The 27910-nt window shown below is 57.3% G+C and overlaps 1 protein-coding gene across 1 annotated transcript; it reads right to left on the reverse strand.

Moving 5' to 3' along the window:
- Window positions 1-3306: 3306 nt before the first annotated feature.
- On the reverse strand, window positions 3307-27910 carry LAPTM5 (lysosomal protein transmembrane 5). Its single transcript, XM_037057220.1, has 8 exons — window positions 27784-27910; window positions 12779-12872; window positions 12047-12123; window positions 10571-10699; window positions 9769-9891; window positions 8511-8606; window positions 5970-6062; window positions 3307-4742 (listed from the first exon to the last, which is right to left on the reverse strand). Exons 1-8 carry the CDS (start codon window positions 27865-27867, stop codon window positions 4653-4655), a joined length of 786 nt encoding a protein of 261 aa, XP_036913115.1. The 5' UTR covers window positions 27868-27910; the 3' UTR covers window positions 3307-4652.

Consider the following 27910-nt stretch of genomic DNA (forward strand, 5'->3'; position numbering starts at 1 on the left):
ACCTGGGAAGTGCTTTTCTCGGCACTTAACATTATTTCATTGCAAACTGGAGACGTGCCCAGGGTGCCTGATTGGATATAAATCTCCAGTCTCCCCAACAGTCAGCAGAGAAGTTGCTCACAAGCACAAGGCAAGGCTTCCTCATCCACAAAGCAGACGCATACCCCACCGCTCAGGCTGTTGCTGGGTCCCTGGGCTGCCCATCCCGTACAGGGCTCCTTTGGGCCACAGTCCCTCTGTATGAGGCCCCTTACGTGGTTCGTCACACCTTACATGTGCTGTCTTGGTCTCAGGCCCTACCAGTGGTCAGGCAGGCTGGAAGCTAGGGGCTGGACAGGGCGAGGAGCCACGTGCTTCCATCCGAGGGCACACCAACACCGTGTCCGCCTGGTGCATTAACACCTCCAGGAAGCTTGGTGACATCACACTCATGGGTCCACAAATGGCAGTCATATCCCTGCCTTCTTCCTCAGTCTCCTGAACTCGACTGTGAACACAGCTGCCTCCTGAGCCCCACCTGTCATGTGTCCCCCAAGGTGGCTCAAATGTAAACAAAGCTCACCTCATCTTCTTTTGTTCCCTGTCCTGTGTCCCTAGCTCAGAGCTAGACACCACAGTCCCAAGTGCTCTCCAAACCTGGGCACCAGCCTGACCTTCCTCTACCTCACTTCTATGCCCAGGCCCTGCAGGTCTGGCTTCCCCAATGCCTCTTGCGTCTACCTAGCCCCACAGCCACTGGCTGGTTTGTGTCCCCTCATTTGTCCCCTGGGCCATCTCTCCGTCCTTCTTCTATCTGGACCCTGCGGCCACAACAGACCCCTGTCCCCAGTGCCAGGCGCACAATGGTGACTGTGCTTCAGCCCTGCCTTCGAGGGGCATGTCGAGGTCCTAAAGCCAGGCCGTCACCCTGCTCACCTTCGAGGATGGCAGGGGCAGGAAGGACCAGAGGGACAAGCTCGGGTTCCGGTCAGGCCAGCTGGAGTCAAACCCCAGCTCTGCTCTTCAACCAGTTACAACTCCGGGCAAGTGGCTTGCGCGCCCTGAGCCTGTGAGGAATCAGGGTAAGGAATGGTCGCCACACGGCACCTGCTGTGGGGCCAGGGGGACAGTCGTGGAGATGACACGCTGAAGAGTCCGTTCGGTTACGGGGGCTCATTCCTGCTACCGTCATGGCCCCGACAACTGAGGTGCTTCTGCTTGGCAACCCGGGTTTGCTTTTGCAGACTCTCCTCCTCCCCAGGGAATAGCCCATCTGGGTGGCCCTCACCTGCCCATCCTGTGCCGTCCCCTCTGTCCTGGGGCCAGCTCCTTTCAGAGCTTCTAGCTCCAACAGGCCCTCTCAGTGGGTCCCAGCCTGGCCTTGTCAAAGGACCCCTGTGTGCGCCTCAAACAGGGCATTGATGGGGCCGTGGTGAGAGCTGCCCAGCGAATCGAGAGCTGGCTTGGCTTGGCCGCTCCACGCGACTTCCCCAAACCCAGCTATTTCCTGTTCCTTGGGCGGCCCCGCCCAGCCGCCCGGCCGCAGGGCACAATCCCCTACACAGCTCGGCCCATTTCTTGGCTCCAAGCCAGGGGTGGGAGGTGGGGCATCGCCTCAGCTGTTCCTCTGGTCACTCAGCCATGGCCCCTTGGTGTCCTCCTGATGAGGAAAAGAGGCTAGAGATGAGGCCAATCCCCTCCTCTGGTGACCTATGCCCTTAGCCCCCATTTGATGGTGATTTCAGGGGGCGGGCCCTCCTCGTATGCACAGGAGACAAGAGCTCACACAGGCTGGTACCCCAGCCCTTCCTAACAGCCTCCACTTGGAGTAGGAAAAGCAAGGTCATTGGTTTACTCCCTGACTGCTGTGTGGCCTCAGGAAGGTCACCCGAAGTCTCTGAGTCTCAATGCCCTCACACGTGCTATTCATCTCTGTCACAGCTGCACTTTATCTGTTGCTTGGGGATCTGATGAAGAGTAAACGAAATCCATAAAGAAACCTGCTGCCCCCAAGAAGAGCCGACAAGCCAGAAGACTGACAACACCTCTTGGATCCACCCACTCCCCTTCCCACGGACAGATTTTGCCGGCCATCAGCCATGTATGGGCTCCTGTGTTTGGTCTCTTCTTTCCTAAAACCCAACCCGAAACCTGACTCTGTAACTCCCCTGCCCCAAACCCTTCAAAGATTCCCCCTGTCCCAGGATAAGCCCACACTCCTGGGCTCAGCCTCAGGCAGTCTGCTGACCTCACTCCCAGGCAGGCCCACAGCTGCTCGGCCAGGGAGGAAAAGGGGCAGAAAAGAAAAGACCACTCGAGAATTTGGTTCCTAGGTCCAACCACACTGAAGACCAGAAGTCCCAGGCTTTTCATCTATGTAAAGCAAGAAGCACCGTGACCCCCTGACGGGGGGATTTTATTTATTTATCTTTAGAGGGCAAGGGAAGGAGAGAGAGAGAGAGAATATCAATGCATGGTTGCCTCTCGTGGGTCCCCTGCTGGGAATTGGACTGCAACCCAGGCATGTGCCCTGACTGGGAATCGAACTGCAATCGTGTGGTTCGCAGGCCCACGCTCAATCCACTGAGCTACACCAGCCAGGGCACCCCCCCCATTTTGTTTTTTAAACAAACTTGGTTCACTAAGGTTCGCTTGCAACCATCTCCTTCCTGCAGGTGCCCTTGGCCGACATTAGCCGAGTGGGCCTGCCGCCAAAGAGCCCGAAGGTGAGCAAAGTCCCTCCCGGGTCCAGGCCCCAGGACCTCACCAGCTCCTCACCCACCCCTCCTCACTTGCGGCCAAACTGAGCCGCCCCAGCTCCCCTCCCCCACGCCCACAAAGGCCTCCCATAGCCTGCGGCTTTTGCCTAGAACATTCTTCCCCACTTTGCTTCCTGCTGCCTACTCGTCCCTCAGACTCAGCTTTGTGAAACTTCCTCCAAGAAGCCTTCTCAGGCTGTCTGAGGTCCCTCAGACTTGCCCTGTTCCTCAAACTGTTATACTTAGTTACAGATCTGCCCTCACCGACCCCAGCCTGTGGGTAACTGGAGGCAAGTCTAACCCATCACAATCACCCCTAGTGCCCAGCGCAGCGCCTGCGTCCAGGTGGGTCCTCCACCAAGGGGAATGGAGTTCACTCACACCTTACGTGGGAGACATCATGGTACTTACGTGATCTAGGATTCGTATCAGAAACAGTGTCAGGTCCCGACCCTCCCCAGCTGGACGTGAGCCCCTGTGAGGCTCTGGACTGAACAAACAGGTGTGTGTGTGTTGGGGGGAATAGGGCCCGCTTACTCCATATTTGAGGGACCACATGAGCCCGAGAGAAGCTTGTTGCTGCTTTATTGAAACTTCTTCCCCATCACACACAAAGGTGTGAGCGACTATGGGCGGGGAGCCTCTTGCACAGCCCTCCCCTTCTGTACCCCACTGAAGACCCCAGAGAGCCCTCCTCTGGGGCCCTACCTCCACCTCTGGGTCAGCTCCCTCAGGAACCCCAGCCCTCCGGGAAGCAAGCGAAAGAGGGGGTGTTGGGGCCAAACCTTTCCCGGCAGCTCCAACACCAGCCCCTGTGGCGAGGTCTGCACCCACAAAGGGTTTGCCTGTTTTGACTGAACTAATATGTGGATTTAGTCCAACAAATGGATTCAGCTGATTTCGGGGCTGAATTTCTGCTTGACCGCAAGCTTCAGGCAGAACCGGGTCACTGACAACCCCATTGGCGGTGGACAGACTGGGCTGTGGAAGGGACTGTCGGTGCGTTACTGGAGATGAATGACCGGGGTGGAGGCGGCCCATTTCACGCAGTCCGCTGCTCTGTGACGGCTCTGACCATGCGCGACTCTTCCGACCACGTGCTGGCGGTGACAGCTCGTAAGCAAAACGATGTGTGTTCGTAGGGACCGTTTGATGATTCAAACTGCTGTCATTTCCTGGAACTAGCTGTTGAACCATGATGGTGTGGCAACTGTCTGACTGAATTTTCATTTGAAGTAACAATTATTCAGCCACTCGGCACTGCTGAATTGATCGGAGTGGGCAGCCAGTCACTGTATTGGGTTGAACTGTGTGTGTGTGGGGGGGGGGGGCAATCTGATCTTTTTCTTAATTACCGAATTTAAGCCCTATTCTACACTGACTGGGTTGGCCAACTCGGTCATTGCTTAAGCACGCTGCCGGACGACCTTGAACGTGCGGATCTGGTGGGGGGACTAACTGACGATTGCTTCACTAAAGTGCTGTGCAAATTGACAACTATTCACAAACCAGCGTGGTGCGCTGCTGCAGTCTGACCAGATTAGTTTACTGAACCGACAAGTGTATTTTTCTTAACTGTGTCAGCCACTTGGTTACACTGGTCACACTGAAAATTATTTAACCCAACACAATGAATTTAAGATGACCAATTGTTGAAACAGACGCCAGAGCTGATCAAAATAAGCCAAGGGTGTTGTTGGACTGAATCCTTACGAGTCATTCAGCCTAAAGCGTTGACCCGATTGTGAGCATGTCCCAGGCCCCACGGGAAAAGCAGGCCAGCAAGGGATGCACAAGCAGACTGTCCCAAAGTCAGCTGGGTGGTTCACGCAGGCCACAGGGGCTGCTGAAGCGAAGAAGCGGATTGCGAAGCAGCTCCGCCTCTCCCAGCACCAGGGCTGGGTCCTGGCACTGTCACACCTCGGAGTATGGGGGTGGCTCTGAGCCCCCCTCCAGAGTCTTGGGGGGCAGAGACACAGCTTCCTCATAGGATGGCAGGACCACCTGGGAGGGACAGAGATGAGAGTTGAGGACTCGCCAGAAGGAGCCAGACCTCTGACAAAATGACGGCGGTGACCAGCACACCTCGGGTACTTGGTATGTGCTGGGCACTGCGCACACCAGACAGGTGCAGCTTCCGTTCCCACCTTCGCCCGTTCGGCATCAGGCCCCCTTCTTTGATAACGACACACCGTTTTCCCTGGGAAAACATCCCCCAACCACATGCTTTCGGAGGAACTGGCCCCATCCTTCAGAGGCAGGGGGTAGTCATGTGACCTGGGTGGGGCCACCCCAAGAAGAATTCCATCCCCCTAGCTATTTGTGGTCATTGGTGCAGGGGTAGGCTTGTGACTCAACTCGGTCCAATCAGACAGGCTCCTGGGACTTCCTTTCTGCTGGGGTTGCTGAGAGAATGGGAAGTCAGCTAGGGATTTTGGCAGCGATTTTTGCCACCACAGGGAAAGGGCTGCCTGAAAATGGAGCCAGCGCCGAGGGAGGTGGGGTAAATGGTTGGAGGGGATGAGAGCGCACCGGGTGTCCACACATACATTGGACTTCCAGGTTCTGCGAACGAATAAAGTCTCCTTTTCAACTTAAGTCAGACTGAGTTGGGTTTCTGCCACTTGCAGCCAAAAACGTCTGGACTAACACAAACCCCATTGTACAGATGAGAAAAGTGAGCTGCAAGTCATTGAGACCGGCTGCCCTTTCCCATCACTCCTCCAACGAGCTGTTTCTCAGTGCACCTCACCCCTATGCCAGGAAGGCCCCTGCCTCTTGCCCAGCTAACGTGTACCAATTGACAATCTAAGACTTGGTCAAATGTCACCTCCTCCAGGAAGGCTTCCCTGATAACCCAGATGAGACCAGCTGCCTCCTCTGTGCTCCCACTGCCCCTGTGTGTTACACTGAGTTGTCATTGAATCTCTGTGTCTAGATTCACTCTGGACTATCCACTCCTCCAAAATAGGGTGGCATCTTAGTTTTCTCTGTACCCCTGGGGTTGGATATAAGACTGACCCTTATAAGAGGCGGAAAATGTTGAACACACACATAAATGACAGAATCCTAGACTATAAGAGCTAAAGGAGATCTTCACACTTCTTCTGGTCTAAACCTCATCTTACAAGTGGAGACACTGAGGCACAGCAAGGGAGAGAGGCCTCCCCCCAACGACAGAGTGCCTGGCAGAGCTAACGCTGGCTCCCCTCCCTCCACCACCAGGCTCACCTTCTCCAGGATCTTGGAGCCGCTCTTGTCCTCGGCGGAGTTCATGTGCTTGATGAGTTTGTAGCACCTCCACACGCACTTGAACATGTAGACCTGGAAGAGACCCGGGTCAGGCTGTGCATTGCTGACCCTGCTCCTCACGGTCCCAGCAGACCTGAGGCAGATGCCGAGCACTTCCCGGGGAGCCCTCCGTCACCCCAGAAGGCAGCATCCCAGTGCCACAGCTCAGACCCCTATTCTGGTTGAGCGGTGCTTCGCCTGCCTGTCCTCGCTGCTCCAGGTGTTCCCCCTTTTTCTACGCCACAGATGCAGCGCAGAAAGGGGCTTTTTGGAGGGTTTTGAGCCACCCTCAAGCCCCCCCCACCAACAGTCCTGCAGACCCCGCTCGCCCACCCCTGGGGACTGCGAGCTCACTGGGATGGCCTTGCTCGACTTGAGACCGAGCTCACGGTGGGAAGGGTTTTCTTTCTTCCTGTCTTTATTTATTTTTAGAGAGAGGGGAAAGGAGTGAAAAAGAGAGGAAGAGAAACTTTGGTATGAGAGAGAAACATCAGCCAGCTGCCTCCCGAATGCGCCGCTGCCAGGGACTGAACCCACACCCCAGGCCGTGCCCTGACCGGGGATAGAGGCAGCGACCTTTCACTTCGTTGGATGACACCCGACCCACTGAGCCACGCCCGTCAGGGGAGAGAGGTTCTCTTGAAAATTGCTTATGCTATGTCCTGTTTTTCAAAGCAGATTCAAAACAGTATGCACAGTAATATCCCATGTTTATAAATACAAAAAATCATATGTACAGATGTATACATCTGTCAGGTACTGTAAGCAACTGCTTTGTCTCAGCAGCTGGTGTAAGGGTTGGGGAGACAATTGCCACAGTGGCGAGTGAGGCCCCAGGGCCAGGCTCAGGGACGATAGCGCTCTGTGCCCCAAACTGCCCCCTAGGGAAGAAGAGCGGGTCCTGGCACCCAGAAGGTTGCTTGTTTTATGGAGTCTCCTAATGGGCACTCAGAGGGGACAGACATGCATAAGATGAAGTGTAAAAGAATGCAGTGTGAAGGGCCAGGGAAAGGTCGAGCAGGTGGGGAGTGGCCAGTGAGGCAGAGTGAGGGGCCCAGGGAGAACCACCCCGCCCGGTCCCAGGAGGAGAAGGGCGGGGCGACGGGTCGTGAGGTGGGGGTTGGGAAGTTGTTCCCTAGTCGGGTGTGTGATGTAAACCCCCACGCTGGTCTGCCCCAAGCCTTCAGAAAAGTTCTCATTGCACATCACTAATGCACTTGGACTTTGAGGGAAGCTTAAGGGCAGTGAAGTTCTGCTTCCAGGTTGGCATCAGATGAGGCCAGAGATGGGCAGGGCCTCTGATGAAGGGAGGCAGCGACGCCTGGGGCTCCCACCCACACAGAAGACTGGGAGGAGGCCCGACCAGGACACTCGGTTGGTTACAGCGTCGTGCCAGCGCGCAAGGCCGAGGGCTCGACTCCTGGTCAGGGCACATGCAAGAGTCAACCAATGAATGCATAACTATGCGGAACAACAAACTGATCTCTTTCTCTTGCTCCTTTTTCCTCTCTCTCTAAAATCAATAAACAAAATTAAAGACAGGGAGGAAATGCACTGGGTATCCTGGCATGCTGGTCTCTGAGTGCTGGTGGGTAGGGCCTCTGATTGTCTTCTTTCTGCTCAGCTGTAGTTTCTAAATTTCTACCACGAGCCAATGGTGCTTTCATGGAACACTTTTTAGAAGCCCTTTCATCCGTCGAGTCAACAGCCTCCCTGTGGCTTCAGGCCACAGGCCCCAGTTGGGGCCTCTAGAATCCCCGGGAGGGCCCTTGGAGCATTTGGAGACAGCGATCACGTCCCCCTGGAGTCCCCTCTTGCCCTGGTCTCCTTGCCCCTCTCCATTGGCCAGGTGTTCTTGCCTCTTCACCCTCCTGTCTGTGCTGCTCTGAACACACCCCCGTCCGTCACCATCTCCCCAAGAACTGGGACCCGAAGCTGGACTCTACCTTCTGGGTCTGGCTACCCCCAAGAAGGTTAAAACCATTTCCCTCCCTCCTCCTCATCCCCAAACCTCCTGAGGACCATGACCTGAGGACCCATACATGTTGGTGCCTGAATTATGTGAAACTGTGACACAGGAAAAGCAAAACATTATGTCCCTTTCCCAGAGGAAACCTGAGGCCCAGCAAGAAGTGACTTGAGAAGTAATCACACAGCCAGTGAGGGGAGGGCTGGGATTCAAGCCAAGGTCCTTCTGAGTCTAGTTCCGGACAGAACAGCCCCTCCCTCCCCCAATCAGGGCCTCCCAGGGTTTCTGACACCTGAACGCAAGTGGTCTTTGCAGACCCACTTCCTCTGAATGGGGGTCCCTGAGGATCCCAGCTCGGAGGAGCTGGTGTGGGGAGGGCGGAATAAGGGGCCAAGAGCAGGAAGGGTGGCAACGGGAGACCCACCTCCCTGCCTCCAAAATGTCCAGCAGGGTGGTCCTGGGGCCACACAACCCCACTGCCCCCCGCAGAGCCACGAGAGGGGGCCACTCACCTTCAGGATGAGAACAGTGATGAAGGCGATGGAGAAGATGATCATCATCTTGACGAACTGGTTGTAAGCCATTCCCTCCTGGCTGGGGATGTAATTCTGCAACAGATTCGGGGGCCACGTCAGAGCCTTTGGCCGAGGTGGGGGAATGACGAGCCTGCTCTACACACACCTTGCAGACACCTGTTGGGGCCTAGCCGTTGTCTTGGCTGATCCTGCAGGGGCCCTGGAAGGCAGGTGCTACTTACCTCCAGCCCCACACGACGGGGAGGAGACCAAGGGAAGCAGATGCAGCTGCTGGCCGCCCAGGGGGCCCTTACCGGGCTGTGCCCCCACCCCGCAGCTGGCGGTGGGCAGGCCCTTCTCCAGAGCACAGTCTTGGCTGATTGAACCACCCAATCCAGAAGCACCCAGGAAATCAGCCGTCCCCAGGGGGCAGCTCCCAAGCAGCGATTCGGTGATGCCAGTCGCTGCTCATGGTGGGATGGCATCTACCGCATTTGCAACTGTGTGCATACGACCTTCGATACTCTTCCCCTCGGCACAGAGCTCATTCCCCTCCCTAGAATGTGAGCCAGACCGAGAGACTCACTTCTCACAGATAACAGAAGGCAGCAGAGGGGAGTGTGACCTCTGAGACACGGCCGTGTTCTCCTCGCTCGGCCTCTCAGATGCTCGCTCGGAGGAGCCGCCTTATTAAAGGTGCACGGGGAGCGGAACTGAGGCACCGAGCCCACGGCCATGTGACTGAGCCGTCCCGGGGGTTGGTCCTCCAGACCCAGCCACGCCCGGGTTGTCGGCAGCCCCACCCCCATCGCAGGTTGACCCCATGAGAGACCCTGAGTCTGAACAGCCCAGCAAAGCTCCCAAATTCCTGACCCCAAGAAAGCCGTGTGACATAACAATTGCTTATTGTTTTAAGTTACTACGTTTGGGGAGAATTGGCTAGACAATAATAAAAAAATTAGTGTTATTTCTGTGGGGCAATTCATCCTCCAGGGCTCCCTATGGGATCGGGCAGGCCTACCCCTAAAGCCGCGTGCCTGCTCGCCTTCTCCCGTGCGTCTAACCCGTCTCCCTCACTTTCTTCAAGGTTTCCCTAAGCATTCTCCCTCAATAAATCATTTATACAAACATCCTCCTCCCCAGCTCCACTTCTAAGGAGCCCAGCCCAGTGTAAGCACTGAAGCACAGAGAGGGGGAGCAACTTGCTCAAGGCCACACAGTCAGTGATGGGCGTGGGCCCCTGGCCCAGACTCACCATGTGGTTCATGGACTTGAAGTTGAGATAAGTTGGCACTTCCATGTAGGAGCTGCAGAGGGTCAGGATGCTCAGGCAGAAGTCCAGCAGCTGCAGGGTCATCAGTGGGACCTTGGAGGGGTGCTTAGGGGGACAGAGACAAAGACAAGCAACTAAGCCCCAAGCAGAGGCCCGAATACTGTGGGGCAGGCACACAGGGGTTGTGGCTCAGCCTCAGACATGGCGCAGCCAGAGAGGACCAGTGGCCCCCAGTCCACCGACCCCAGGAAGAAATGGATGCCCACTGTCCAGATGTCCACACCGGGGGCCCGTGGCAGAGCCGGGACTGAAACCAGAGCCCTGACTGCCCGCCCGGGGCCCTCCCACAGCACGGCGCCCCAGTCTTTTCAAGGACAGCAGCTCTGGGAGCCACATCAGTGATGGCGCCAGCCATCGTGGGCACCCCACTGTGGGTGCTCAGGTGGTTTTACCCATCTTCGTCTTCCTCTAGGACTTGGTTACAAAGCAAGCAGGAAGCAGGGCTGGGGCTGAAAGGGCCGTGCTCTGTTTCTCCTGCTGAGGATTCTCAGCAGCCGACATTTGTCAAGCGCTCACCGGGTGTGAGTGGCCTACACGCTGTCCCCAGTCAGTGCTGCCGGGCATGTCGAGCACATGGGATCACAGACCCGTCTGACAGGGGAAGGAACTCAGGGGTGCTTGGAGGGACTCAGAGACTTGCTGAAGGTCACCAGCTAGGAAGGGCCCTCGGGGAGCTTCCCATCCCCGCCTGAGCTCCGCCACCCCACCCAGACTGGGTACTCACAGCCCGACTCCGGGAGGCAAACTTGAGGTAGGCCGGCAGCTCCACGTAGGAGCCCAGCAGGGTGAACAGGCACAGCAGGTAGTCCATGATTTGCAGGGACATGAAAGGCAGCAGGTACTTCTCCCGGTTCTGAAAGGCAGGCCCGACACCGTCAGGGCGCCCCTTGCACACTCCCCCATGCAGCCTGACCCCCCACGCGCCCCCCCACCGGCAGATCCCTTCCCTCCGAAGTTCTCTAACCCACACGGATCCACATGCCCTCCTCTGAGTGAGGCTCTGGGGACGAGGGAAGGCAAGGCCCAGACCCTGGGTGCAGGGAGCCTCAGTGTCCCAGGAGGCAGGAGAAGGGTCTCCATCTACAGGGCAACTGCTCCAGCAACTCTAAGAGCAGGGCTGACTCAGTGTCCTCTCAAGAACTCAACCAGGATGGGCCATTTGGCAGATGAGAAGGGATGAAAGAGGATTTCCTGGAGGTGGGGACACAGGGTGGATCTGGAAAGAAGCAGGAGGAAAAGCAGGAGGGTACTACTGGAGGCAGACAGCATGAGCAAAGGCCCTGGGTGGGGAAAAGCCTGGAGGACTGAAACAGTCAGACGCTCCTCCGCGCCACTAACCGGTCATGGCAAGGGGACCTCAGAGGCTGAGGCTGGGGTCCCCCTCCTACAACTGAAAGCAGGTGGCCAGTGTGACTGCATAGGAACCCAGCTGGGGATAAGATTACAGAAAGGGTGGTTTCGTGGTTTCTCGAGTGGTCGTCTGAAATCACTCAGGAGGTGGCCAAACAACCCAGACCAAGCCTCAGAGCCTCCGGGGGCGGCCTGCCCCACTTTTCTAGCCAGATCATTGACATTTCTGCGCAAGCACCTGGGAGCCACCCTGGACAACGTGGAATCCATCTCTGGGGTGCAGGGCCGGGAGAAGGACATTAGCCAGGGGTGATGGTGACATTTCATGCAAAGTGGACACATTCCAAACAAGCACCCAATCACTGACTCCGTCTCCTGGCCCTGAGGGCGCCAGGCCACTGTCTGCCCAGGAAGGGCCCTGCTGTGGCCCTGGCTTCCTGCCCCCCCTGGGGCCGAGGCACAGATGGTTCCTCTTTCCAGGAGGCTGAGCCACAGCCTGTCTTTCTCATCCACTCGGTGGATAGAACCGAGCTGCAGGCGTCCACGCTCTCCCCTGTGCTTTGGCTCCTCTTCCAGATTACAAACCCACCGCATTCTCCCCCTCCTCGCTCCTGGAAATGGCCCTTCCTCTTTTCTCTATTGAAATCCCCTGCCTCCGGTTGCAGTATAAAAGGATGTAGGTCACAGGGATGATGTCTAGGGAACAGGGTGGGTCTCCCAAAACACCCACCTCCTACCTTCTCAGCAGCCAATTCCCCCCACCCGGTAGGTGTGACTCGGAAGGGGGCCGAAAGGCAGCTGGGGCCCCCAAGTCCTGGCCTCCCTCCCCCGCCCCCAGTGGGACCCTCACCTTGACCACACCCATCAGCAGGCTCACACTGATGACGAAGAGCATGGCGATGAGCAGGAAGCTGGAGACCAGGTCAGCTGAAAGGCAAGGGAAAGTTGTGAGGACCAGAGGTGCCCCAGGGAACCCCGCCCAGCTCCAAGGACCGCACTTTGGGGACCACTGGTGTGGGGCCCTGCCAGTGAACAAGAAAGCCGTTTTGTCCTTTTGTTGAGATAGAAGCCACAAAGATGCAAACAGAACATTTTGGGCAAACAAGAAGGTGTAACAAAGGGTCCTGGATGGGGCGGGGGGGAGGGGCGGGCTGGGGGTCTGCTTTAACCAGGGTGAGTCTGGGAAGGGCTCTGGGGAGGTAGTTTGCAAGCTGGGGGGCAAGGTGGTCAGGCAGGGGCCTGTGACAAGGTGGGTCAGCGCAGCCAGAGTTCAGGTAATCGGGGGGGAGGCTGGAGGGACGTTCAAGTGACCACCGTGGCCAGGCAGGTCAGCAGGGGCTGGGTTTCACGATTTTCCTCTAGGGTGATGGGCAGCCATTGATGGGTACAAGCAGGGGAGTCACCCATCACCATCCTCTCTGCTCCCGACCCGGGTCAGGACAGGTGGAATAGCCCCATTTGCAGATGGAAGACCTGAGGCTCAAAAAGAGGCCATGGGAGGGCCTCAAACCCCAGTCAGCCTACGCCCAGCCAGGACGCCCTCCCCCTCCACCTGCTTCCCCTTCCTGTGCCGTGGACCTACCGATCCTGAGGTAGCCTGTCTGGGAGAATCTGCAAGAGGCCTTGCCATGGGCCACCTCCACAGAGTGCTCGATGAACAGCAAGACACTCATGATCTGGGGGCAAAACAGAACGTCAGTGAGCCAGGGTCCACGCCGCTCCCCATCAGCACCCCCTCCTCAAGGGCGTACGGGCAGAGGCCTGGGATTGGGGTCCTGGAGGAGATGGAAAGGCAGGCCAGTCGGGCACCCTGGATGAAAGTGTGGCCTGTACAAGCTCATGACCGTGGTTCTTTCTCTCCCCAGCTGTGTGGGTTTGGGCAAGTGACCTGACCTCTCTGTGCCTCAGCTTCCCCTCTGTCAAATGAGGACAAGTTACCCCAGGAGGTTATTACAAGTAAATGAGAACATCCCAGTCAGGCCCTCAGAACCGTGTTCTCATTGGAGCGTAACGGGGACTACTGAGGGTCAGCCTTAAGAGGAGGCAGGGGTGTCCTGGGGTCTCAGTCACGGCATCTGAGCGTCAGCAAGCTTCAGGCTCACGGAGTCATCAACACAGGCCTGGGAGCGCCTGGCCCGAGCATGCCCTGGGCTGCCCTCCAAAACCCACCTCTCATGGCCCCCCAGTTTCCCCATCTGCAGAATGAGGGTAGCAATAGCTGCCTCCGGGCACCGGAGTGGGACCAGATGCGCTATCATTCACCTGCAGTGCCAGGCAGGTCGTGAGCACTTCGTCTGTGCTTTCTATTGTTATTACAATGATTCCCACTAGACTGTAGGTTCCCGCATCTCTCCTGTTTGCTGCTCTTGCTGTTTTATTTGATGAATAAGTGGATGTACGGACACACGAACCCCATCCCTGCAGGGGACCCCTGCTGAGAATAATGGAGAAGGGGCGACCCTGATGGGCGTGAGTGTTGGGGGTGACTCCAGCAACTGCTCAAGTCCAGCCACAAAACTACAGTTTAAAAGGACCTTGGAGGTCACCTTGCCCAGGCCCTCCACTTTCCACTGCAGGAATCCAGGCCATGCAGCCTCTATTTAAATGATTCCAGGCACAGGGACCTTATCATCTCCTGTGTTCTTGCATCTGGCCTTCTGCTGTTCCCCCAGTGCACACACAGTTCTCTGGGCACCATCCTTCAACACTGAGAATAAGACAATCTGCTCCCCACTGGTAGGTGCCCAACCTCTATTAATACGGCCTGCATTTACACTGGCTTCTAGGAAGCCCTGCCCTGGTAACTCATGCACAACAGAGAGGCAACCCGACACCCGCCATCTGTTTCCCCCTTGCTGACTGTGAGTTTTTTTAGCTCAGAGGCAGGTCTGAGTCAGTCTTCCTGCAAGTGCTATACCCTGCTCGGTGGGGCAGAAAGGGACCACACGGGAGAGTGATGACAAGCTGACCCAGAGACGGGCTTGAATGCAGGTCACCAGGTGTCCTTGGGCAAAGTTGCTTCACCTCTCAGTGTTCCCATCTGGAAAACGGCCATCACTGGATTTACTAAGGGATGAATTGCCTGGGCTTGGGCCCAGGCAACGGGTGCTCAGCAAATGTAATCTGCTTTTGGCTGCCGCGAGTTTACAAGGGGTGGTCAGGCAGTACCAGGATCAGGGTGCCCTGGGGGAGGGAGGGCTGATGGCGAGCCTGCTCTCGCTGCCCCTGCCACCGAGTGACCAAACAGGCTTTGTTCCCCCAGGCAGGTTGAGAGCAGCCCAGAGCTGCAAGGCAGATGAGGTGTGAGGCCTGTGGCTGGCCCCCGTAAGAAACAGCCCTGAGACACAAAAGCTGCTTCCTCAGCCCCTCTCCCCCCAGTTTCCCCTTTAAGGAGGGACAGAGAGAGAAGCAGTTGACAGCTCAGTCCAGGACAGACCAGGGGACCCTGAGGGACAGTGAGCTCCCCATCTCTGGGAGTGCGCAGGCAGAGCACAGATGGGTCACAGCTGGGCTTAGAAAGGCCCCTAACTTTCCACGATGACACCAGTCCCTAGTCCAGGTGTGGCATGAAAAGACGTGTGAAGTGCCAAGAATCCGGGATTACTTGAGATCTGGGATGAAGCTGAAGTCCAGGTCTCCCAGCGCTGTGCTGGTGCCTCCCCAAACACCCTGCCCCCCCAAACACAGCAAGGCCCCTGGGGCCCTGACCCCAGAAGCTCAGATATTTTGACCATGCCCCTCTGTCAGTAAACCTTTTGAACACACTCTTCTTTATTTCTAAATTTTATGCATGCGCCATTATCCTGGTTTATCCTGGTTTATCACGAACATGGTGAAACATACATACAAAAACTTCAGGAACTAATAAAGAATGCAATTGAAACGTTTATAAATTCTAATACGGTCATCCTGAGACCACAGGGGTCACCTGGAGCATCACCCCACTTTGAAAGAACACTGCAAACTCCCAAACCTCCTGCCGCCCCCAGTTTCTCAATTCTGACCCTAAACATCTCTCACGCCCCTGCCACCAGCCTGCACTCTGCTGTTAGCCCCCCACTACCCCTCCTGAGTGTCCTGCGACCCCAGGAAGGGGAGGGACGCTTGGACAGAAGGACCCACGTGGGCCAGGCGCACCGCCCTCACCAGCGCATGGCACTCTCACAGCCCAGTGAAGGGACTATTCTTAATTCTCCTTCCCCCATTTCAAAGATGAGGAAACCGAGGCTCAGAGAGGTCCAAGGCTTCCCAGCTTGTGATCTGTAGGGCCAGGACTCAAACCCAGGCTGAAGGGCCCTGGGTCTGACTCTCACCTCCTCTCCCCTGTCCTCCCAGCATCGCCCAGCACCCTGGCTCTGCCTGAGGCCTGCGCCCTGCCCCACCCCCACGCCAGCGCCTCAGTGGAGCCAGAGATGGACACCCACCTCCTCTTCCCTCTGAAGCCTCCGCTCCCTCCTGGTATAAGAAGCAGCAGCAAGCACTGGTATTTCTACTTTGGTGAAAACCATCTGTGTTTAAAAACAGGCTCCCCCTCAGCACGCATTTCACCTTCTCTACAGTCCTGCAGGGGGAGGGAGCTGATTCCACCCCCTCCCCAGACGAAAAACCTGAGGCTGGAGGACAACAGGAACCAGCCCCAAGGTCACGGAGCCAGACTCACACACACCCTCCTTGGGCCCCTAACCTTCAGCAAAGACACCAGTCCCCAATCCAGGAGGAAGGTAGGTGACTCAGCTCCCCAGGAGACGGATGGGAGAGAAACTGACATTTATTGAGCACCTACTGTATGCTCAGATCTGCACGCACAGGTTTGCCTCACAAACTCCCAAACCTGCAAGGAAGGCACCATTTTCCCAGTGTTAGAGAGGAGGACATGGGGGCTCAGAGAGGAGGACTCACGTGCTCTTGTCTGTGTCACGTGGCCCAGCTGGCACTTGAACTATGCTCCCAGGGCCCAGGGCTCCACTCAGGGCCAAGTGGCTGCCCCGGGGCCCAGCCCCTGGTCTCACCAACCATCTGCCCACCCTCCCAAGCCCCAGCCTCTCAGAGCTCAGGATGTAGCACGATGGCAGGCCTCCCACGGCCTCACTGCTGTCCTACCACAGCCAGTGGTAGGACAGCACCGTCACACCCCGGAGTCCCCACCAGCAGCAGCAGCAGCTGCAGCTTCAAGGCCTGTGATCTGTGCAGTTACTTGCCACTTCCCAGCATGCGCACCAAGGTTACCACAGCGCAGCCACAGCCACTGTCCCCTCTGTGATCACTACGCACATGATCATGACTGTCACCACAACTGCAAACCCAGTGACACACAAGCCGGTCTCCACCTCCCAGCATGGTCACTGCTGTCAGCCTCACCCGACCCAAACTCTCCCCCCACATTCAGCCGTATTCAATAGTGTCCTGTTCCCCACCCACCCTGATCTTCCTCCCCTGCTCCAACCCTGCCCCCTTCGTTTCAGCTCAAGCTGTGGGGTGCTCCTCAGAGCCACCAGGAACACAAAGAGTGAGTCCCCTGGCGTCCTGGCCCCTTGCCCCAACGTTCAGTTTAGGGAAGTTGGGCTTGTTGTTGAGAAAGAAGGAACGGGGGTGGGGTGGGGTGAGGTGGGAGTGGGAACAGAAACCAGGGAGAAGCAGAAAAACGAGGTGAAAAGGGGAATGGAGAGTGGGGCTGGTGGGGAGGGTGGCTGGGCATGGCCGGCCCTGCCATCCTCTCGCAGCCTGAGCCCTGCCTCGGGAGCCGAGGCTTCGGGAGGAGCGAGGCTGGTTTGGCTCCGCAGCAGTCTTGCGGTGTGACCTTGGGCTGCTCGCTACCTCTGTCTGAGCCTTGTCTCCCCCTCTAACACCCCCCTCGGCTGCATCACCACCCCAGGCCCCAGGGCCTGCACAGCCAGGAGGCAGGCCTGCACACAGGATGTCCTTCCCTCTTCCTGCTTCTCTCTTGTCTCAGTGGGAAAGCTTCTCTTTATTCTTCAAGGTGGTGCTCCAGCTTCTCCTGTTTATCAAAGCCTCCCCGAGTCTTCCAGACACGGTGATCGCTCTTTCATCAGGGACCCTGAGCCCCCTGAATGTCCCCTGTCACAGCTCTGAACACACTGGTCACCCATCAGGTGCCCCCTAGGGACTTCGACACCTGCAGGCCAGGGTCAGTGCCTTATCCAGCCAGGGCCTGGCGGCAGTGTGGGCTCAGAGAGAATTTACTGGGCGGACAAACGAGGGAAAGAATGAACATCCACGACTGGCGGACACTGCCCGGCAGCGCCAGTTTGTGGAGCGCCTGCTGAGCACCTGGCTCCGTGCTGGCTGCCATTCGACCTGAAAACAACCTTACAAGGCAGGTCGGGTTATTCCCCCACCTCCCAGGTGGGGAGACCAAGGCTCAGAGAAGTTAGGGGCTCCCTCAAGGGCATAGAGCTTGGCTTAGGCCAAGGACCGTCTGACTCCAGCACCCTAACTCTGAACCACGTGATGTCACCATGCTGGATCAAAGAACAGTGAGTGGGAAGATGCTGTGCAGGAGGAACAGGGGAGCAAGGGATCGCCGTCTGCCTGGGCTTTGTAGGAGGAGAGAAGCCCTGTTCCAGGAGGGTGTGGGCCACGGCCCAGCCAGGCCCTCTGAGCTCAGGGTGAGGGCAGAGCTGTGTCCAGGTGGAAACTGAGTTGGGGGGTGGGGTGGAGGAAGGTGAGAGGAAAATGAGGGCCTGGGAAATCTGGACTCCTGGGGATTCCAGGCCCCTCCCAGCGGATGCTGCAGGTAAGCCAGGCTCTTTTCCAGGACTGCAGATGACTCTTGGTTCCAAACCTGGGGGAAGCAGCGAGGGCTGTCTGAGGGGTGGGAGGCAGCTCCGGGCTGGGAGCTTGGGAGGGTCATGCTGCAGTTTGGGACAGTTCCACCCCCCTCACTCTCCTGTGTTCAGTCCTCACAGTGGCCCTGGGTGCAAATGGGGTGACTCTGCTCATTGACTGGAGGGGGAAACTGTCCTACCAGGTCCCTCCTGGGGGCTCAGGACCCATCCTTTCAGAAGAAGGCAGAGACCCACCCTCTGAGATTACAGAGAACACAACCCTCCGTGAGCACCTACTCAGTGCCAGCTGGTGCGAGGGCACGTTCCTGTCCGTGAACTTCGTGGCCTCCTCCCAACAGGGCTGTGAGATCAGGATTGCCTCAGAGGAGAGTCGGGGCCCATGTGTGACTTTGCAGAGTTTGCACAAGGAATCAGGCCTGGGCTCGTCCTCAGCCCTTCTGCTACAGATAATGCAGGTTGCGGAATGGGTCCCAAGCGCACACCCTTTCCTGTCCCCTCTTCCTTTTCACCCTGGCCTCCAGCTCAGAGTGCCTAGGGGCTGAAGGGCACCCCCACACTTAGGCCATCATCATTATTATTAACAACCTCCTAAAGCTCAACCTCCCAGGCTTACTTTGTTTTCCCTGCCCAGGCGAAGCACCCCCCTCACCCCCGCCCAAGTTCTCTGGAAGGAGAAGAGAACCAGATGCATCAGAGCAAGAGGAAGCTCCCCTCCCCCACCCTCACCCCGTACTTCCTGTTGCAGCTTATCAGGGGGCAACCGGGTAGGGGCCCTTCTCCAGCAGCACTGTCTCTGCAGTCACACCCCCAGCAGCTCAGATACCATCACGACGACCCCCCTCCCAGAGCCTGGGCTCAGCTGCAACCCCAGCCAGGTGCCTGCACCTGCCCGGGAGCCCTGCTTCTCTCCCGAGGCTGCTGCGCTACTGTCCTCCCATCCCCGTCCCCTCTTCCTGGCCACTGCACTTCCCTGTGCCTCAGTTGCCTCATCTGTAAAACAGAGCAGGACCCACCCGCTAGTAGGACGGTTGTGAAGACTAAGTGAGGCGACATACGTCTGCTCCCAAAAATGAAGATTCAGAAAGGTGGGCTGAGCAGCAGAAGCCCTTGTGCGTGGAAACCAAACCGCAGGTCCCAGCAGCAGTGGCTGCTCTATTCATAACGGCCCCAAACCGCCAAGAGCCCAACATTCCCTCCGCAGTAGAACAGGCAAATACGTTGTTATATATTCACGAAACAAGTACGGGGTGGGGGGGGGGGCGGCGAGGGGATGAGCCGGCTGCACTCGGCAGCAGTGGGGAAGCTCACAGACGATGTTGGGAGAGAGGAGCAGGCACGAAAGCACATGGACTATGTGATCTCATCCCTCTGTAGCCCTAGGACACACACAGGAGAAGTCAGTGGGGGCAGGGTAGCGAGGGGGTGGGGCACTGGGGGCCTCTGGGTGCTGGTCCTGTCTTATTTCTTAATCAGGATGGAGCTTGCATCCTGTCAGAGTTCATCCAGATGTGTACTTACGATAGGTCAGTTACACCCAATAAAAGGTTTACAAAAGTAAAATGGAATAGAGACTGGCTGGTCCCTACTCTGTGTCAGGCCCTGGGGGTCACAGAATGGAGCAGGCCAGCCAGACCCTGGAGGAACCTCCAGACCATGAGCACCCTGCTGCTGCTGCTGCTGCTGCTGCAGGGGTAGGGGGATGGGGGGCTGCTCTGGGCCAGGGGGGGCTGCCCTGGGGCGGGGGCAGGTGCTGGGAGCTCTGGTCCAGGACTGCAGGCTTCAACTTTCAAACAGTGGTTAGTCTTAAAGATTTCTCCCAAAGGCCAGTGGGAAGGGTGTCCAGGCAGAGGGAATGGCAGGAGCAAGAGCAAAGGTGGATGAGACACATTCAGGGAACTGCAAGAAGTTTCTCTTAAGGAAGCGTGAGTTGGCGTGACCCAGGTGCTAGGCGCACGACGGGCCCCCAGGGAGTGGTAGGCACTGGGCGGCTGGGCTGGTGGAAGGGTGCAGGAGACGCTGTGGGGCCCGTGGTTTTACCCAGGTGGGGACTCTGGGGCTGGTAGGAGAGGAGGAAAGCGCTGCCAGCAGAAGGGCAGCCCGTGCCAAGGCCAGGAGACCGCAGGGAGCCAAGTGCAGGCGATGCTCGCCCTGCGGCCCAGACGCCGCCAGGACAGGGGTGCCGGGCAGAGAGCAGCCGGCTCTGGCCCGGGGCCAGCCTCAGAGCCAGCCGCCCCTGCCTGGGCCCAGCCTGCCGCAGCCCAGCAAGGCCTGTCTTTGCTCTCTGACCTCCCAGACCTGCCCCTATAAAAGAAGACAGGATAGCAAGGAAGAGGTACTGAGGGTCAAGTGCCTGCCCAACCAATTCCAGGGGCCTCTGCCACTCCTGGGGGTGAAGAGCAGGGCAGCCATTTGGGGGTACAGATTGAGATTCAGCCTTCAGGCTTGGCCTAAGCGCCGTCCTCCTCCACTTCCTGAGTATCTGGGAAGCAGCCTGCACCCTGAAAACTACCCCCATAAGCCATTACTTCCCTGTTTACGTTCAAAGCACCCCCTCCACCTTGATAGTATTGCGACTTCTACCAGCATTTGGGAGGGGCCTGGTCCTCCTCTGAACACTCACACACACACACACACACACACACCCGTCATCGCACCTCACCTCGGCCTTGGAAGGTAGGTGCTGTCCACAGCCCCGTTTTCCCCATCCTGCAGACGAAACCAAGACTGGGTCTTTCTGTGGGAGGTCCATGTCCATGGGGACAAGGCTCCCTGAGGAAGAGGTGGCAACTTCCAATGATGAAGTAAGTCAGTCACGGGGATCCCGTGCAGGGCACGGGGAATGTAGTCAGTAATGTGGTGATAGTGTGCAAGGCAGGCAGATGGCTCCTAGACCAGTTGTGATGATTGTGTTATAAGGTACATAAATGCAGCAAAGCTGTGCTGAATGCCTGAAGCCGGTGGAATATGCAGGTCAACTACACATGAACAAACATTTTTAAAGGAAAAATGAGTAGGACAAGGCTCCCAGACATTCCCGCTGACACTCTTTCCCCACCCACCTCCCCGACCACAGTCTGGCAACTTTTAATGATGAAGTAAGTCAGTCACGGGGATCCCATGCAGGGCACGGGGAATGTAGTCAGTAATGTGGTGATAGTGTGCAAGGCAGACAGAAAAACCTGGCCTCTCTGAGCCTCAGTTTCCTCTTCCATCAAGTGGGGGCTCTGATGGCAGCTGCCATTTGTGGGGCACTCACTAGGTTCCAGGTGTGTCTCCCACCCGGTTTCTCTTGAGTCTCTGAATGACCCTGTAGGCCGTGGTCACTGGCCCCATTCGACAGGGGAGAAAACTGAGGCTGGAAGGGAGGCAGGGCTAAGGGCTGGATGGGGCAGGGGGCCAGCAGCCTTGCTCTGCACTTCTCCTCGGTCAGCTTCATGCCTCATCAGGCACCCTGTGCCACCCTCTTCCCCCTGACAGAGCAGGGTCCCCTGGGAGACCAACGCAAGCCTCATACTGACCTCAGAGCAAAGTTCTAGTTCCAGACCACTGCTCTGGGCTGAAAATAAAAGCCTGACTTCCTGGGAGCTTGGACAGGGTGGTGACAGGAACTCCAGACTACCCAGGCCCTGCCCTCCAGCCCAGGCACCAGTGAGCACCCTCTCCCAGGCTGGTGCCTCCCCACCTATGGCCCACTGACAGCAGTGACCCCCTCCAACCAAAGGGACCCCTGATAACGAGGACCACCACCCACCTCTTGTTCCCAGAAGCCTCTTCCTTCCCTGGCTTTGGATCTGAGAACCAGGAAGTGGGGAGAGGATGAGGCCCGGCCTGGGGTCTGGCCCATCCTGGCTCACCTCCCACAAGTGACTGACCATCATCGCCCAGCCCACCAGACCTGGTGCTGCTCCCAGAGCCCACCTGCGCCCACAGAGGGCCTCGAGTGCCTTCCCCCATGAGCCTAGTGGGTCCACTGACCTAGCGGGCCCCCAGCGTTTTATAAGCTAGAGGGTGGGATGCATGCCCCAGAGATGAGGAGCACGACCCAGTTCTCATAGCCATGAAGCTGGGGAGAGGCAGAGACGCCCACTGTACCCCCACCAGCCTCGCCATCCCTCCAGGAAGGGCCCAGGCCCTCAGCAGCAGCACAGAGCCACGCCTCTCTGCCCCACACGGGGGCACCAGGCGTGAAGGCTTCTCTGTACCACACGGGGGCATTGAGCATGAAGACAAAGAATCGAATAGGTTCTCATCCGGGGCTTTTCCCATCCGACAGTTGAGGCCTATTTTAAGGCCTCGAGCAGCTGAGAACTGAAGTGAAGAGTGTCTTCCATGGTCCTCCCCCGTGGCGGGGGTCACTGCTGTCAGTGGGCCACAGGGGGGAGGCACCAGGGCACTCGCCTCCCAGCTGCCCAACAACCCCTTACAGTGAGGCTGCGTCAGCTGAAAACCCTGAAACAGTTACCCTTGAGACAGGACCGACTAGCCCCATTTAATGCATGAGGAAACTGAGGCCCAGACCACAAAGGCACCTGCCTTCTCAAGGTCACATCAAGAGTAAGTGACGGGCTCTGGCTTGTGTGGCTCAGTGGACAGAGCACCAACCTGTGGACCAAAGATTCGCTGGTTTGATTCCCAGTCAGGGCACATGCCTGGGCCAGATCCCCAGTAAGGGGCGTGTGGGAAGCAACCACACATTGATGTTTCTTTCCCTCTCTTTCTCCCTCCCTTCCCCGCTATCTAAAAATAAATGAAATGAAATAAAATCCTTTAAAAAAAGAGTAAGAGATGGAGAAAAGTCTGTGATCTTCTCTATCCCAGAATGGAGCAGAGAGGAACAGAGAGAGCAGTCCCCAGAATTCTAAGGAGGGCAAATCCGGAGGGGCTTCCTGGAGAAAGGAGCTTCCTGTGAGCTGGACCATAAAGAAGAAACAAAGGGCCTCCAAACACTTGGACCACCCTGGCCTGTGGGTCAGGTAAAGAATTCATTCCTTCATTCACTAGCTAGTCCACACACCTGTGAGCCAGTACTGGCGGCCCAGAGCAACGCCCTGCTCAACCCCCCTGTGCATCGTGGACCAAGTTAGGGACCCTCCCAGGCCACTGACTGTTCTCTCATCTGTTAAGACACAGGAAGTGGGCCAAGCAGAGGTCCATCATTTCAGCTATGAAGCCTGAAAAATCGAGGGACTTGGTCCAGTCCCACCCTCACTGACCTCCCTGCTTCTCCAGCCATACCCCACAGCCACCCCTCCCCCAACCCAGCTTTGTGAACTGCTCAGGGCTTCCAAATCGCCACCTGGTCTCTCCTCTGAGCCTTTGCGCATGCCCTTCCCCAACATACCAGGCAAAATCCTGCTGTCTTTAGCATGCGGGCCTCCTCCGAGAAGCCTTTTCTAAATCCCCAGCCTCCACCAGGGAACAGGCTCAGCTCCCTCATCCGTGCCCCACTAACCAGCAGCTCTGTCATCCATCAAAGCCACAATCGCAGTTGTCCCTGGACCAACTAGAACCCTGGCGGGCACGGCCACAAGTGAGTCTGGCCTGGGTCCCAGCCTGGGACTGGGCACAGAAAAGGAAGGCTTGTTCGAGAATGTATCTGCACTCACTAGAGATTCCTTTAAGTAAAGAGGTTGCTTTACTGTTTTTTTTTAATTTTAAAAGTGGCAAACTTGGGCAACCATATAAATAAAATAGCATTGGATTATAACCCGAAGTATAAAATAAATATCCATGAGTCCCTGCTGATAAAACTATAGATCAGCCATTTATTTCTATAATAAATGAGGAGAACAGACGAACGTCCTGTGAAGAATGTGCAATACTTTATGCAGCTACTCCTCCCGCAGGAGGGGAAGCGCCTCCCCATCCCGCAGGTGGGAACCGTGCACAGTGACTTTCTCCCAAAGAGGACAGAATGCGGTGGGGGCGGAAGCAGCACCTTCACGGTGGAGAAGCCAGGGGATCAAGGCCAGCATCAGCAGCAACATGACGCATTGAGAATGGCACTTGACCTCTGCAGTCTCTCTCCCCTAAAACGTTAGACTCGAGTCCAGCCATGCAAAAACTATCAGACAAGTCCCTTTGAGGAGTGTTCGACAAGATGCATCACCTGCGCCCCTCAACCCTGTCAAGGTCACTGAAAGCAAGAAAATCTGAGAAACTGTCTCAGCCGAGAGGAACCCAAGGGCTGAAGGTAGCGTGGGAGCCGAGATGGGGCCCTGAAACAGAAAAAGAGCAACAGGGGAAAGCTGAGGAACACTGGACAAAGGGCGGGCTTTGTGAGTAACAGCGTGCGACATCGACTCATCCGCTGAGAAGTGGGCCTTATTAATGTGAGGTGTTAGCAACACAGGAAACCCAGTGTCGGGTATGCGGGAACTCCGCGCTCGGTGCAACATTGTTTTGTAAAGTCAGAACCATTCCAAAATTAAAAGTTTATTTTAAAAAGTAATAGTGGCCATGGTGCCAGACATGGAGAACAGAGAAAAGGAGAAAACAATTAGAGCTCGCAACCCAATGACCCAGGGACAACCAGGGCCGTCGCCCCGTCCTGCCCTCCTCACCCCTCCACCCCCGCCCCGCTGCTCCGCGGGGAAATCACCACAGGTGTAAGCCTTTCACCAGACAATGCCCTTCCAGTGCAATCCAAGGTGCCTCGGAGAAGAGAAACCAGCGAGGAAGACATTTCTGGGCAAGGGGGTCTCCCAGGGGTCCCCACATCCTGCCATCGACTTAAGGACATGCTTCGGGTTACCAGACAAGCCAGGACCAATGTGGCCACTTTGAGAAAGTTCTCTGACTCCCTTCCCCATGCAAGTTGGGTCAGAAACCATCTGTGACCCAGGGAGTCCTCTACCCAAACCCGGAAAAATCCGGAGGAAGGCCCTCCGGCCACCGACACTGGAGGGTCCCCCAGCAATCACGCTCCTGAAGGCTCTACAACGTCTGAGCTGTCCCGAGACACCAAGGGCCCGATCTGACCCTCCCCAGAGGGACCAAGTCCACAAATAGCTCTCGATGTGCAGGGTTGTCACCCTTGACCGGCTGCAGATGGAGCTGGTGACCAGCACATCTGGAGGGTGGCTTCTCTTTTTTCCATCCAGATGTTCGGGGCCCTGACAGTCCACCTGCCACCGACTTCTGGGCCACAGGAAAGCCCCCAGCCCCTGCCCTTTCTGGGAAGGAGCAGAGGCCTGTCACAGAGGGACAGGGGGACGGGTTCCCGCTGGAGTGGAGCCAGCTGCACGGCTTCCAGTCTTCCCCCCTCCTCTGGTGCCTTCTCCTCTAGGGCATCCTGCAGCTCCCATCACTGACAGCAGAGGGCGCTTCTCAGCTGGGAGTGATTTTGCCCCCAGGGGGCATCAGGCAACGTCTGGAAATATTCTCAGTTCCCACAACTGGAGGGAGCTACCGGCACCTTGTGGAGAGTGGGCACAGATGCTGCTGAACATCTTACAACGCACAGTTTGGCCCCCACAACCAAGAATTCTCAGCGGTGGAGGTCCAGGCTGTTTTGCTTGTCACTCCAAGCCCCTCCCACGTCGTGCTCCCCACCCGAAGTCTCCAGGTTGGTCTGTGTAGTGTCCCCTGCACAAGCCACTGTCCTTCACCTCCGCGGCTCTGCCTACCTACTCCGTCCCCATCCATACTCCCCACAACCCAACTCCATGACTCTGCTAATGGCACCACCTCCAAGAAGTCTCCCCTGATCACTTGCCCACAGATTCTCCAGCTCTGTGGGCAGGCACCAATGTCACTTCATGTCACGGATGTCATGTCACTGATGTCATGTACAGGTGAGGACCTTAGATGGTGTGATCGAGAGGAAACCTTGAAAGTTACAGAGTCTGCAGTTTGCAGGGCAGCCTGCAAGCGGGCTGGGCTCGGCCTGCACAGGGGTTTGCTTTTACCTTCAATCAGCCACCAACATGGAAACATCGCAGCCCATGTTCCCTGCTTCTCTAAACACCCGCAGAGCCGCCGCCGGGGCCCACGTTCCTTCAAGGCAACAATCAGCGGAAGAGAGAGTGGCCACCAGAGCGGACCCAGAATGGACTCCCCAGGCCACTGTTGGTCCGGCTGCCCACCAGCCGCACTCACAGGACCTGTCTGGGCCCTGGAGGCCCTGGAGTTTGAGACGTCCAGGTCAGTCCACACCCCCTACATACCCTCCATTTTATAAAGGGAAACTGAGGCCCAAGAGAGACGCTTGTCCAAGGTCACACAGCCAGTTAGTGGTGGCTCGTGCATGAGGGTCCGGGGGCCTGCTTCCCATGGGGCCACTTCTGCCCACCACACTGACCTTCCAAGAACGTTGCATAATCTCAGAGCTTGATGGGGCCCTAAGGATGCCGTGTGGGGACAGCCAAGGTGCCATTCGCTTCTCTCAGAATCACTCCTGCGTTGGCACAAGCTAGGCAGGGCACCTCTGAGCCCCTCCCAAAACCGGCGTTCTGGGGCTGACAGCTGGACTCTGCGAGTGCTGGCAGCGAGCGCCATGTCTGATGCACTGCTGATAAGAAGGCACTCGGCTGCGTGTCAGACACTGCCTGTAGCCATCAACACCCTTGATTCTCTCCACCAGCCTATCAGAGGTGCCCGTGGTGCCCCTTTACAATAGAGGAGGAAACTGAGGTTTTAAGAGGTTAAGCAAGTAGCCCAAGGCTGCTGCACTAGTAACAGTGAGGCCAGGATTCGCACATGGGGTCTGGATTGAGGCTGTGTGCACCAAATAGCAACGCCCCTCTGAAGGCTGAGCCCTTGTCATAGCTCTGCCTGCCCAGCCTGCGACGGGGAGTAGATGCAGCCAGGTCTAGGCACTCACAGCGGCCACCACAGTGTGCAGGTTCAGGCTCTCTTTGAGGAAGCCCTTCCAGGCTCATGAGAGAGCGTTAACCACAGCCCATGAGTCACCCTGGGAGGAAGGCGCCTGGGCCTGGGGGAGCTGGGTATGGCTTAGAGTTGTGGGGTGGGGCCGGGGTCTGGAAGGATGGCACAGAGACCCCGACCTTCAGCCACTGAGAGGAGGTGACCTCTGGCCCCAGGGGAGGAGGGGCTGTGACTCACCCAGAGTTGTGGCTGCACCTCGGGGTGGGGGGTGCACACCAGCCTCCAAAGCGAAGCCACAGGGCCTACTCCCCTCAAGCTGCCCACAAAGAGACTGGGCCAGGCAAGCCCCTCTGCTCATTAGCACAAAGCCTCAAGTTTTCCCAGTGGGGAGAAGGTAGTGGGTCGCCTGAACTGTGAACTATGAGGACTCCCTCCTCCCTCCCATTGGCAGCACGAAGGGAGAGTCCCACTTGTGAGCCTGTCCCCCTCCCCCCCGCCCCGTGGGGAAGAGCTGGAGCTGTGCCTGCCCCCCTGCCCCTGTCCCCATCCCGGTCCCCGTCCTGGCAGTGTCCTGGCGCCTGTGTCTCCCAGGATTCCTGGCTCACAAAGCACTTTCCCACCTGGGGCTCTGTGTGTACTGGTTGACCTTGTAGCTGCTATTTTGTCCCATTTTACAGAGGCAGAAACTAAGCTTCCGAGAGAATGCGAGCTACGTCCTCTTGCAACAAGAACCCCTATTTCCACCTCTGCTCCACTATGGGGGCTGCTACCGGGTCCCCTTCTCCCCAGTCAGCAGAGCTGGAGGCTGAGACCCAACAAGCAGGATCCCACAGAAAGGGGGCGAGCAGCGGCCGTCTAGTTGGAGGGGCCTCAGTAGATCAGGGCCCCTCTCACACACACTCACGCACAGTCACACGCACACATGGTCTCCCTGGACCTGCCCTACACTCACCACATGGTAGATAGCCAGGGCGGTGGTGGCGATGCGGACATTGAAGCAGCAGCAAGTCTGGCGGATGGCCGTACTGGGGGCCATGGTGCCGCTGTCCCCTGCTCTGAGGCACTGAAAGGGAAGAAGC

The sequence above is a fragment of the Sturnira hondurensis genome, unplaced genomic scaffold, assembly GCF_014824575.4.
Source record: "Sturnira hondurensis isolate 20B ecotype Veracruz unplaced genomic scaffold, ASM1482457v3 Scaffold0009516, whole genome shotgun sequence".
NCBI classification, from domain to species: Eukaryota; Metazoa; Chordata; class Mammalia; order Chiroptera; family Phyllostomidae; genus Sturnira; species Sturnira hondurensis.

Excerpts from the sequence above, each read along its gene's own strand:
- LAPTM5 (XM_037057220.1), bottom strand. The coding sequence starts at position 27,867 with ATGGCCCCCAGTACGGCCATCCGCCAGACTTGCTGCTGCTTCAATGTC. Across the intron at positions 10,700-12,046 it reads TGCTGATGGGTGTGGTCAAG|AACCGGGAGAAGTACCTGCT; the intron begins GTGAGGGTCCCA and ends CCTGCCTTTCAG. Across the intron at positions 8,607-9,768 it reads TCAAGTCCATGAACCACATG|AATTACATCCCCAGCCAGGA; the intron begins GTGAGTCTGGGC and ends AATCTGTTGCAG.